A 13,475-nucleotide genomic window follows, 5' to 3' on the forward strand; every position below is an offset into this window, starting at 1 on the left:
TGAGGCAGCCACTTTTGCATTTGCATTCTTTTGGGAAAGAGAGCAAACACGCTACAGCTATCATTTCAGCCACCAACTTGAGCCTTGCAGCTTCCAAAAGAGAAGCTCAACAGAATTTGTAAACATGCCCTCACTGCTCCTCCTAGCCCCTCTGGACAGCCAGGAGGCTGGGGGGTGGCATAGCCTCCCTGCCTAGGATGGAGAAGCCGAGCCACGGAGAGGCCCAGGCTTTGTCCCGGGGCATATCCAGCTATGGTCCGATAAAGGTGACGGAGCTGGGACCAGAATCTGCCAAAATTCTGTGTAGAGACCAATCCAGTAATGAATCAGTGCCTACCAAGCACTGCAGAGAACGCAGAAGAAATATAAGATACAGTCCTGCCCACCGAGACACTGAGAATTTATGATCCAGTTGGATTACAATTATTTCTATGATGGAATAATGTTTTCCTAATGTCTTCGAACTCCAGATAGCAGTTGCCTCCCTCCCTCCTTATCCCTCATTCGTGATGGGCTGGTGGGTGGGCCTCCCTCTCCCGAGCCCCGTGCTGGTCCTCATCTGCCTGCCCTGATGGAGAACCAGGGCTGTAGGAGACAGGATTTATGAGTACAGATCTATGTATACACACACACACACACACACACTCACGCAGAGAGACACACACACACAGGCCTTCTCATCCTAACCACCCTTTAATAAGCACGATTCTGACCCCTACAACTTTCTGTTTGCTGGAGGTAGCTCTCCCCCTATAAGCTGTTCTTCAAAACTCTTAGCCTTTCTGCGTGTGCTTGGTGTGGTGCATGAAAAGTCGATTCTTTGTGTGGCTCCCATCTAGAGGGGAGGTCAGGAGGTTTAGACCTCTGCTGTGTCTGGCGGGGAGCGGGGAGGGCTCCAAGGGGGACGGGTGGGGAGGGCGGAGGGGAGCAACCGCTTATGTCTTCCTCGCCCTTTCTGTGCTCCCCTTCCTGTGGGCTGGTGCTCACTAATCCAGCCAGAAGACCCCCAGTAGGCTGAGCGTACCTTGCCGGAGCTCCCCCTCGGCAGAGAGAGCCCAGAGGGTCATCTTAACCCCCCGGAGAGGCGGCAGGGCAGGGCTGGGCTGGGCAGGGGCAGGCCAGGCCTTCCAGAGTGGGGGGAGGGGGGCGCGGAGCGAGGGGAGGCTGGTGAGGAGGGTAGAAGCGGGGCCGCCGCCGAGCCTGTCCGGCTGACCCTCCCTGTCATTGCTTCCCCCCCCACCCCCCGGCAGGTGCCCGTTCTGCATTTATTCCACCAACCGCCCCGCTGCCATGGAGTGCCACCTCAAGACCCACTACAAGATGGAGTACAAGTGCCGGATCTGCCAGACGGTGAAGGCCAACCAGCTGGAGCTGGAGACGCACACCCGGGAGCATCGCCTCGGCAACCACTACAAGTGCGACCAGTGCGGCTACCTGTCCAAGACCGCCAACAAGCTCATCGAGCACGTGCGCGTCCACACCGGCGAGAGGCCCTTCCACTGTGACCAGTGCAGCTACAGCTGCAAGCGCAAGGACAATCTCAACCTGCACAAGAAGCTGAAGCACGCGCCCCGCCAGACCTTCAGCTGCGAAGAGTGCCTGTTCAAGACCACACACCCTTTCGTCTTCAGCCGCCACGTCAAGAAGCACCAGAGTGGGGACTGTCCCGAGGAGGACAGGAAGGGCCTGGGCCCAGCGACCCCCAAGGAGCCAGCCGGCCCCGGGGCCCCGCTCCTCGTCGTCGGGAGCCCCCGGAATCTCCTGTCGCCCCTGTCAGTCATGTCCGCCTCCCAGGCTCTGCAGACCGTGGCCCTGTCGGCCGCGCACGGCAGCAGCTCCGAGCCCAACCTGGCACTCAAGGCTCTGGCCCTCAACGGCTCCCCTTTGCGCTTTGACAAGTACCGGAACTCGGATTTTGCCCATCTCATTCCCTTGACAATGTTGTACCCCAAGAACCACTTGGATCTCACATTCCGCCCTCCCCGACCTCAGACTGCGCCTCCCAGCATCCCGTCACCCAAACACTCCTTCCTCGCCTATCTCGGACTAAGAGAACGAGCAGAGACTGTCTGAGGGCAGCCGTGTTCTGTACCAAAAACAAAGAGACAAAGACAAAAAACAAAAACAGAAACAAACAAAACCCCACAAAACTTAAACACAACCCCAGCAGGTGTACATTGCTGCAAAACCTACAGACCCCCGGGGTCTGAACCACGTGTACTGTATATCTTTAGTAAGGAATAGAGAATTGGCTCTGTGTGTATACCTATTGCATTGACCTGAAAGCTGCTTTATCCAATCTTCAGAGAGGTGACCTACTGCATACTTCTACCTTCAGAGGCATGCCTCCCCACCACCCACTCCCACTCTCAGCCTTCTCCGTACTTTTATCTGAAAGGAATTTTGTCTTGTTAAACCCTGAAGAGAGTGTCCTTAACAGCAATCAGCACTTGTACGCTTATAGACGGGCGCATTTTGTTTTCTGTTGGATGAATGGGCCGTGTGGGTGCTGTGGATTCTGGAAGAGAAAGCCGTGTGCCACGCCATTTCTGTTGCACATTTCTTCGTGCTGGCTTCTTTAACAGCGATGAACATTCTTTTCCCTCCCGGGTTGTTCATCCCCGACAGTCTCTCCCCGAGCTCCTTCATCACCTTTCCCTCTCTCTCTTATGGCTACAGAGTGGTAGGGCCTGGTGCTTAAGTCGATGAAGGACTGGTAGACACCCACGGTGCTGCTTGAGATTTCCGGCCAGGTGGTCAGATTTTCTCGTTCTGCTCAGATCTTCTTGGTTATGAAGATGCGAGAACCGAGAGTCCACTCTGGAAGAAATCTCTCACAGCACTGCAGCCAATATAAAACTTAAGTGTGTTTTGTGTGTGTGTCCATACGTATACAATGTGTATGGTGCACACAGTGCATCATTTTTTTAAGGGCAGATTATATATATGTGTGTGTATACATATACACACACATATATATGATGTATTAATTCAGTGGTTACCATTCATTTGCAGGAAAAGAAATTGTATGAGTGAAAAATTTTATGGTTGATAAATCCAGCCAAGGAGATTAAAGGGGTTTGGATAAATTCTGGGTATAAATGCTCAGACTAAAAAAAAAAAAAAAAAAAAAGAAATGGCAGTTTTGCACAGTGCTTTGGTCTTGCACTAGTTTTTGTTTCTCATCTGCAAAAAAAAAAAAAAAAGTAAAATAAAAGGAAGAAAATGTACCTTTTCTATGGAATGAGTAGACTGTATGTTTGAAAATTTTGTCACAACCTCTTTGACATATAACGACCCAACAAAAAGGTGCTGTTTAGTCCTACGGTTCAGTTCATGCCCCTGAGAAGTTTCCCTTGTGTTTGCAGATCGTCTGGCTATAGTGGTATTCTCCATGTTATTAATAATTCTGTATTCCATTTTGTTAACGCCTGGTAGATATAACCTGCTAGGAGGCTAACTTTTTACTTATTTATGGCTTTTATTTTGTGGTCATTAAAATGGCAACTTATGTGCAGCACTTTATTGCAGCAAGAAGCAGATGTGGATTGGTTGCATAGCCCTTTGCGAATCTTAAAAAAGTAATGGGTGATTTAAAAAAGAAAAGGAAAAGAAATCTTTGGCCGAGTATCTTAATTGCTTGTATTTGTAAGACAACAGAATTTCCAGTATGAAAACAAGCTGAAAGGGCAGGAAGAAATGTGCTTTGTATAATAATGGAACGTTTGGAATATAAAAGTCTATATATTATTTATCTATTGAAGAACTGGTGTACAAGAGGAATGCTTTCTTACTGCATTGCTGTTTTCCATCATGTGTTATCCTAGAGTGGGGATTTTTCTTTTCATCTGTTTCACCAGGGGAAAATAAAAGCATCCCTGATTTTCTTCCTCTAGTCAGTTTGCTTCACTGAAAGCCCCCTCGAACTTGGTACAGTTCTCACAGGAAGCCAGAAGACTGTACCGTCGGTGCACACCATGGACTCCCCCACCCCCATACCCACCCTTCTTCCCCCAGACCTAGCACGTGTGCTACACCTCCCTTTGCCAGTCCTCCAGCCCTGGCAAACCTGTTTACACTAAGGAGATGTCCCCAGGGGCAGGGAGGCTGAGCCAGCTAGGGCAGGAAGCCCCCCGAACCCTCGGTCATCCTCCAGCAGAGACATTTGTTCTTGGCTATGTTAGAAGCGTCGTTCAACCTCGCCACGTCAATGTCTCGATAAAAGACACTATAGACAGTTATGGACAATACACTCCAAGAATACTGGGCACATGGGTGGGTTGGTTTTTTTTAAAAAGTCCTGTCTTTATCCCCATATAATGGAGAATGTGCCACTTGGCTAATAATGTGCTTTCAAAATTACAAGTTCAGTGATGACAGAAGAGGGCCCCGGTGATCCCACGGAGGCTGGCAGAACAGGTGAATCGCACGGAAGCACCAGCAGGTTAAAAACCTGACAGGGTGGCCCTGACAGTTAGGACTGCAGGTTTTACAGCATGCCACGTGTGCAATATGAGGTCCTCGGTTGAAACTTGCAAGATCGAGAAGGGTGTTGGAAGGAGATGTTTACTGCTCAAATGCCATGCATTTCACTGCTTGCCACTGAACTTGTATTTGAATGACTTGGTTATGCTTAATGTAATTGGGCAACTTTTTTAGCACTTTGGAAAGAGTCATCAATCTTTCTGGTAAATTATAAAAAGTTTTCTGAGTGAGAAAAGGTGTGTTTGGAGTTTGTTTGACTTTTTATATTATTATTATTGTTATTAATAAAGAAAAATCTACAGCATTTTTGAGACTCCACCGAGATAATATATACCCCCAAATTTGGTTTGCAGTTCGATACTCAGGGAAGGATTATTCCATAGATATCCTTTCCGTGTAAAACACTAACGTCTTTGAGAAATTCACCTGCCAACTAACTTCAATTCTGTTTTCACTATGCATTCTTCAATGAAAGCTAGCTTATTTGTCCATATAGTACTGCAGTTAGAGTTCTCAGCACTTTCTTGCTTCTATCCTTTTTTTAACTCCTCATATTATGTTCAGATGATCATACTGTCAAGGTTTGTGTACATTACTGAAAATTTGTATTGTATAAAGCTTTTTGCATTACAAGGCTGTACAGGGTCATTTTGACAGTAACTGGTATATTTCTTTGCATCTTATGTTGCATTGCCAATTTCTAGTGTATCCAGTTTGGAAGTATAATATACTCTAATTAAAACAAAAAAAAGGTTGGCTATACTCTTTGTTTCTTTTTTTTTCTTTCTTCACCCGCCGCCCCCCCCTTGGTTGCCATCCTTGACTACTTGTTAGTCTCAGGGTTTTATTTGTCTTGCTTTGTTCCCATTTTAACTTCTCAGTGTATTTTAAATAAGTTTAGGAAATGTCCATGACTAGTTATAGCTATTGCAAAATGCAAGTTTTGAACAGCCATGGTTCTAATACAAACTGTCATTATGTAAGTCATTAATAGCCATTAAGGCTGAGAGCATATCCATCATTCAGTACAGTTGCAGACCGGCTCCTTCCTGAAATTACTTAGTGGCATTTTAAAGTGTTCACCAGCCTTACCCTCTCCTGCTTAACATCATTTTACTGACCCCATAGCCAAAGGGCAGGGGGGAAAGAGATGAATAATTCCATTTATCCTAATGAAGTTTGGCAACTATGAGATTTTAATGAGGGGGGAAATGGTCTATTTTGTAAGCTAAATAATAATCTATCCAAATGCAAGTAATGATTTGCCATTCAAAGGAAGGTACCAGAGGAAGAAACTGAGGCCAAAACAAAAGATGACGAGCACACTTAAGTTCAAACAATAATTTTTTTAAATCCATTTTAAAGTTCCGTTCCTTAGATATTTTCCCTATGAATCTGCGATGGTTGATAAAAAATATAAAGCAGCAAAAGAGAATGTTCTATCTAGTTCACAGCTTGCATGCTTATAAATATAATATCCTTTGCTCCCTGTAAGAAATTATGAACTGATTCACTCTAACACTGAAAAAGATCAAATTTACTTTTCATAAAATGAGATGATATAGGAGGAGGCACTTTGAAAATGACCAGTCACTAATCAGACACTATTTTCCCCTTCACTTTTTCATCCAGTAGCTATTTTTAGGTGATTGAATCGAGTTCTCGCACTTGATTCAATACCAGTTTTGTTTGGGGGCGGCTGATATTTATACTGAAAATGTTAAGTCAGACTTCCTTGCCTTTTGCTAGCACTATAGGCCAGAGTGGCTTTTCATTTTGTATCCATATTTTTTTTTTCTTAGATCCCACACCTACCTCACATGGGCCCTGTGATTGAGAAAAGCCAGAAATACAAAGAAAAGTCATCAGTTTCATAATGGTCTCCCCTTAATGGGCTTCCAGTGACTGAGGAACGACTGGGATGGGAGCCATCCATGATGGAACGGACCACGGCCGCTAACCCTTCTGCTTACCTAGATTGCTGCAGGTGCATGGGGGCGGCTCCAAGCCAGTCATGTGGCCCCTTCCTGAATTTAATCTGAAATCAGACATACTTTTCCCACTGTCATGTTAAATAAATACACTTGAAGTTAAGACTCAAGGCCTCCTTTCCTTGGCCACCAAAAACTCCCTGACGATTTAACAGAGCCCCAGGGCTAGTCACAGACAGGAGCGTGGGGAGAAATTTCAGGGTTTGATGAGCACAGGTACCTCCTTACCCACAGAAGCACCATATTAGAACCCCTGCCTGCCGGAGGTGATGTGGGGCTTGTGAATGATTTGAAGAAGGCACATGTCGTTAGTCGCTGAAACAGAACTCAAAGCCCCCCACCCCCTCCCCAGCCCGCCCCGGCTGTCAGTCTTCAGGGACGAAGGAGACCCACGAGGAGTTCTAGGCATACAAAAGGGGAGAGAGGGAAGAAAGGGGATAGCAGCTGGCTGACTACATCGTGCTTGCAGAAGACTGGAACCTTCCCAAGGGTGCCTTAGAACCAGTAAGCAAAATCACAGGATAAAAGAATGCCCTTGGGGATTTGGACTCCATTCTAAAGAGCCATCAACCACAAATATTCCAGAGACCCCAGCCAACATTCTTACTTATACCACTGCCTCAAAACAGAAAAGTCCTACACAAAATGAGGTCTATTGTGCAAATAACTACCATTAACTAACAAAGCAGGTATCCATAAAGCAGTCCCTGGGGTAAATAAAGTGTGGTGACTGTGGACACTGAGGGGACACATTCTTCCCCGGTCTGGGGTCTGAATGGCCTCAAGTTATCAATCAAGACCTCTTCTTTATGAGGTAGCAGATCTCCTATTCATAATTCTTTCTTGATAGCTGGGTCTATAAAACAGGACATGCAAATGTTGCTCACATTGGTCAGAGCTGCAAAGGGGGGAAAAAAGTCAATTTCCAAGAATTCCCTTTGGAATTCTGTTTTGATAAGAGTTCAGGTAAGTATTCGTTAATTAGTTCTTAGTTTTCAATAGAATTATTGACCCAGACCAGAGTCCACCTCAATTCACATTTCAAACTTATTTTCCCCTGTGCCACTCCCTAACAGGTGACTTTCTACCCTAGTTAGTGAGACTATCTGGATTACAGATCGTCTTTTCCAGCCCTGAAGGCCATTGCCATGGAATCAGATCACCTGAGTTTGAGGCCTGATTCAGAAGCTATAGGTTGAACTAAATGATCTATAAGACCCCTTCCCCCCGCCCCAGCAGATAACATATAATAAACGATGATTCTGTCACTCTTTCTAAGCAAGCAAAAGTCAGCCTTCAGAAACAGAAGTGGTCACAAAGCAGAATCCTTGCAAGGTAGTCATAGCAAAAATGACATCTCAACGTTTTCAAACAACAACAGACTCAATGGGGGTAAAAAAATGGCTAAAAATATTTTTCTGCCCACTTCAGAGTTTGGGAGGTCTAAAATGTTTCTTTTCTGATTAAACACAAAATCGTCATGCTTGGATCACCTGCGGTCATCTGGAGGGTGGCTTCAACATATTTTACCAAACTGTGGGTACTTAATTTGGTTAGATGAGTTAGAGGTAACCAGATGGGGATGGAAAGGACTAGCCCTGCATTCCTCTAACTTCGCCCCCTCCTTCTGCCCACTGGCTGTTTCCAGCCTCCTCCAGGTGACTTAGCAAGACTGTGACTGCTGAGCTCTCTGCCACCACGGTTCAACTATTTTCTGTAGAACAGCGAACAGTTGCTTGTGACAAGTAAAAACATATTTTAGATTTAATGCAATGGAAGAATATACTAAATATGCTTATTCTGCCTCTTGTTTAAGAAGACTCTCAGCCCCTGGGGTGCCTGAGTGGCTCCCGTCGGTTGAGTGTCTGACTCTTGATTTTGGTTCAGGTCATGATCTTAGGGTTGTGAGATGGAGCCCCACATCAGGCTCCGTGCTAGGCATGAAGCCTGCTTGAGATTCTCTCTCTCTCTCTAAAAACAAAACAAAACAAAACCAACAACAACAAAAATCCAAGAAACTCTCAGATCAAAACTCTAAACACATTATGAAAGCTCCCAGGGACTTCCATTGGATGGAAAGGCTCCACGTGTTTACAGAGACACAGGGAAATAACTGATCTACCCCCATCAGCAGACAATTAAAGCCAAGAGAAAACACTGGTCTAGGACCAGGGAAATTTATCTAGCCGTCCTCTGGCTTGAACGTAGGGCTCCACCCAAACCACCCCAGAATGATCAATGGGTTTCAGATCTTAAAAGATTTCTAGACAGGGAATGCCATCACTTGGTTTCAGTGTGCTCTTATTTTAATTTTAAATGAAATTCCTAATTAGTGGTCCACAGACTTTTCAGTGTGTATTATAAAGGACCAACAAGCCCCTGTCCTCTTATGTCCCACTTCAAATAGAATGTCTGTTACAACATTCTCCATGCAATGGGTTTGATCGCATTTGTAGGCTCCCCCCACCAATCTATTTTCTAGATCCCCCTAAAAAGCAGAACCTTGAGATTTATTTTGGAAAGCAATTCCAGAAACAAAATGGGGTACCAGAAAGAGCGAAGCAAGTAAGAAGGTAAAGCCAACCCCAGATGTGTTGGCCAGCTGGTCATTGCTGTGAACCAGGGGGATGCAATCCCTCCCGAAACTCTCATGAGAAGCTGTGTAAATGTATCTCAGAATTGACAGCCCAAGGGGTGGAAGAAAGAAGGGGCTAGAGTAGCCCCAGAGTGTTAACTGCCTTGCACTTCCAGGTTTGGCCATGATTTAGAATGGCCGAGTAGGTTCCCAAAGGCAGCCACAAAGGTGACAAAGAAGCCAATGGTTCAGAACTCGAGAGGCGCATGGTGAAGCTAAGGTCAGGGGCTGTCAATTACACCTGACCATAGCTGGTTACTGTAGCAGAGGCTGGCTTAAGAAGGTGAGTTTGTGAGATGGGGAACAATAGATATGCAATGAAATCATCATATTTGGCAAGAATATTGCCATCACTTTGGCCTCTAAACTAATATTGGCTACATATCCAACCTACTGAGTTAGCTCAAAGCTCTTCTCCTTCCCCGTGGTTGGAGTTGGGCAGAGCCAAGGACAGGGCTGGGTCATGATGCTACGGAATGGAAGGGGTCGCACATGAGAAGCAAGTGAAGGCTCTATATGATAGAGTCTGCCCTCTGGGGTTCGCTTTTTGATTTCTGTGATGGAATTGAGCTCTTCTAGGACTCCATCAGGGGGAAGTCACTTGACAGGGACATTGGCTGCCTCCCACCTCAGAGAGCCTCCTTGACCTGGGGAAGCCACATGAGAGCCCAAATGAGGCCAGAAGAGAGGAGTCATTCCTCAGCCTTCTGAGGTACCTGGTATCTCTCAAAGGTACCAACTTACCATGAATGAGGGTCCAACAAAGGGGTCGGCAGCCAGACCTCAGAGAGAAATAAAATGATTACATTTGGTTTGCCTGGCGTTGTTTTCGTACGTATATCTTTTGTACGTATATCTCCCAGGCATCTGGCGCTCAACAGGGAAGTATCTGTCCTCATGGAGAACAGTTGATTGAAAGTAAAAATAGTCAGGATATGGGTGATCTCTGTTTCTTTCTATCTCTAACCCACAACCAGCAGTCAGTCCTTTTGCTAATGAGGACTGGGCTAAGCATGGACCAATGGATAGTTACACAGATACATAGAAAATATATATAAAGAATGCATACAGTGCATACATAATATAGATATAAACATAATAGATACGTATTTGTGTGAGAGCATCCAGAAGGAAGGCCATGAATTTTATTATTCTGGGATTCACATTATTAAAAGATAATTTTTTTTTCATTTTTCCTTTGTGCTGCTGAAAATAAATACAGGTTGATGAAAGAGTAACATATGAAAAGAATAATTAAGGGTCAAAGAAATCCCATTAATCAGAATATCCCCCTGCCCATCTTTTCTACAATTAAATAAATGGGCACAGCAATGGGTCATCACCATACTATCAGTCAAGGTCCCATCTCTTTATGGCATCAGACAATAGACCTAGCAGCTGCCAAGAGCTAAATATGTGGGAGTCTTGGTTACACAAAGAGACCATGTATCTTTTTAAATGGGCAGAATAATAATTTCCTGCTGATGAAGGACTTTACAATTTCGCTTGTCTGCCTGTGAGTAGGGCTAAATTGTATACATGCATGACTTTGTGTCACAAGATCCTGTCTTTAAATATGAGCCCCTCACATTACCCAGAATCCATTGCCTCCCTCATTATTATCCCCCGCAACTATTCTTCACACACAGAGTGTCCATCCCAGTTGGCCATATTCTAAAGCAAGTCCAAGTCTATCCTACCGATCGATCACTCCTCCTGCCCAACCAAAATCCCCTTCATTCTAACCTTGACCAATTTCTCCGCTTCGTATTCATTACTTAATGAGCAACAAATATGTGGGAAGTCATGTGTAAGCAGCCGGTATGGAAGAGAGACATAGAAGATATGTTTCCCAGCTTGGAAGAGTTTATCAACCAACAGAAGAAATGAGCATTTGAGCAAATGCATTCTAATAACAGGAAAAATACACATACATTGCTGTGGAAAAACTGAATAAAGAGTTACTAATTCCATCCAGGGTGAGAGGAGGCTTTATGAGGGATGTAATCCCATGCAAACTGCAATCTAAATGATGAGTGGAATTTTCTAGGCAGAAGAAGTGGGGAGGCATTCCAGATTGAGAGAACAGCTTGAGAAAAGGCAAGAAGGTGAGAAATTGCATGGTGGGTTCTGTTGTGCTAGAAGATTATAATGAAACCAAACAAAGCCAGCTTGCATAGGGCTTCAAACCCCTTGTTAAGGAGGCTAAATGTCTAAACTACTCTGTGGTTAATAAGCGCTAAGAAAAAAATTTGAGGAGGAGAATGGCAATGATCTGACCTTTGTTGTAGGAAGATAATTCTAGCAGCCCTACCAAAGGAAGATTTGATTGACAAAAAAGGCAGAGAGATGTGATAGGTTCAGAATGTCCTAAAGGGAAGCCATCATCCTCTCCCTCAGACCTGCCCCTGCCCCTCAGCCATGTACTCCTTAGCTCAATAAGGGCACACCGTCCTCCAAATGACCCAAACTATAACACCTGGGCTCAACTTTGCCCCCTTTTCTCTCTCCTCCTCCTTTCTCTTCCTCCCTTTCTTTGGCCAATCCATCAGAGTTGTGTTTATCTGCCAAGTATTTCACGAATCAATCCAGTCTTTCCACACTTAACATCCTGGTGCAGGTCCTGAGCATCCTTGCCAGGTGTCTTGCAATAGCTTCCTGTGTGAATGGGACATTTTTCATAGGAAAGACTGTAAACAATTTATTCCAGAGCTCAGAAGAAAGTTCATGATCAGATGTGTGGATGCAAAGATGAGAGGTGGGGCCAGCGGACAGGGCGATGACATCGGGGTGGCGATGGCACCAACAAAACAATGGCAGAGGCGCCAAAGGCAGGATGCTGGGAGATGCCACCTTAGTGGAGAAGCAGGAGGAAGCAACTCAGGAGACTTAGAAGAAATCAGCACAGAAGGCATAGACAAAGGCAGTATTTCAGAGAAGCCAAGGATAGAGAGACTTTTATATGACATCGGACAGAGGGATGAGTAGGGTGAAGTTGGATTTTAGCTTTTACCAATTTGATGATCTTTGAGGATGCGGTTTCAGTGATAGGGTGGGGATGGAAACCGAACTCCTATACGTAAAAGAATGAATTGACAGTGAGGATCTGGTGACAAGGAGAGAAGACTGCTCTTGTATTAAGTTCGGTAGTGAGAAAAAAAATCATGGATGCCTGGCCCCTGCCAAAAGATGCCCCATCTTCCCTTCTCTCTCAAGGAAATCTACCCTTTCCCCTTTCCCTACTTCACATGCCTTCAAAGAGGAGAAGCGTAAGCTGCTGACATTACAATCCCCAGCCACACTCCACACCAATTTTCCATATCACTTTTGATATAACATCCTTTGAAGTGCATGAAGTCTGTCTTCACACCATGCTGAGTCTGCCTGGACCAATTTCTGTTAGCCAAAGACATCAGCAGGAAATGGGCTGCACGGAAAAAAATTTAGTAGCACTTCTTCTAAATAGGAGAATCTAGAAAAATGCAAAAAAGATGGTTAAGAGATGGAAAGTCAGTCCCCAGCCCCCCTCTACTGGGGCTAGAATAATAAAATAAGGATTTCAGTGTGGAAAGATGAAGGCTTACAAGGGAATATGATAGGTCTCTAAAAAAAAAAAAAAAAAAAATGATGGATGTGGCCAGAGAGCACAGACTTAGTCACCAAATTCCAGAATATTAGACCCAGGGGGTAAATCTTGAAGCTTAAGAGAGGTTGTTTATGTTGGAGCCCTGACTAACTGTCCCTTTCTAAGGCTTTGCAAACCCGACCTTTGTGGAGAGCAATGGATCTCAAATCCTTCTAGGCTGTACACCACTTCTTCAGCTGGGGAAAAAGAGCTACAGCTCAATTATTCTAACCCTGCTTGCTGTCATCCCCCCAACAGGAAAAAAATCACCCTCATCAGACATAATGGAAAGAAAGGTACTGGATTTTATGAGATAGAAATGAAATAATCTGTTTTTCATTAAATATCATGAGAAAATTATTAATTCATGCCAGAAACACAAATATAAACATTATCATATTGAAAGCATTTATTCTGAAGGAGACCATCTGGCAGAGCCTCGCAGACCTCACTTTGAGAAGCAGAGGGTGTGTGTCACCATGGCGGCCTCTTCCAGTAAAGCAGCAAGTCCAGAGGAAGTGAAAATTCAGGGGTTTTTAGGGGAATGCTTTGCAGTCACGACATCTGCTAGATACTTGTCACGTGTTTCTTGAGAGGTGGGCCTGCTTTTACAAACGTTGTTATATGAAAACCTACATTTTCAAGACAAGGGGATGGGTATCATTTCAGAATCTCTCCCTTTAAAAATGGATGCTTTCCTCGGGCACCAAATTCCAGAAGAGCATTTACATGCAAATGT

The 13,475-nt window shown here is 44.8% G+C and overlaps 1 protein-coding gene across 1 annotated transcript; it reads left to right on the forward strand.

The window, feature by feature from the left end:
- The first annotated feature begins 1,245 nt into the window (after window positions 1-1,245).
- LOC110571195 (zinc finger protein 513-like) lies at window positions 1,246-2,436 on the forward strand. The gene has a single exon (XM_021679313.2). It carries the CDS (start codon window positions 1,291-1,293, stop codon window positions 2,071-2,073), a length of 783 nt encoding a protein of 260 aa, XP_021534988.1. The 5' UTR covers window positions 1,246-1,290; the 3' UTR covers window positions 2,074-2,436.
- The last annotated feature ends 11,039 nt before the right edge of the window (window positions 2,437-13,475 follow it).

This window comes from Neomonachus schauinslandi, chromosome 2 (genome assembly GCF_002201575.2).
Source record: "Neomonachus schauinslandi chromosome 2, ASM220157v2, whole genome shotgun sequence".
In the NCBI taxonomy this organism is placed as follows: domain Eukaryota; kingdom Metazoa; phylum Chordata; class Mammalia; order Carnivora; family Phocidae; genus Neomonachus; species Neomonachus schauinslandi.

Excerpts from the sequence above, each read along its gene's own strand:
- LOC110571195 (XM_021679313.2), top strand. The coding sequence starts at position 1,291 with ATGGAGTGCCACCTCAAGACCCACTACAAGATGGAGTACAAGTGCCGG.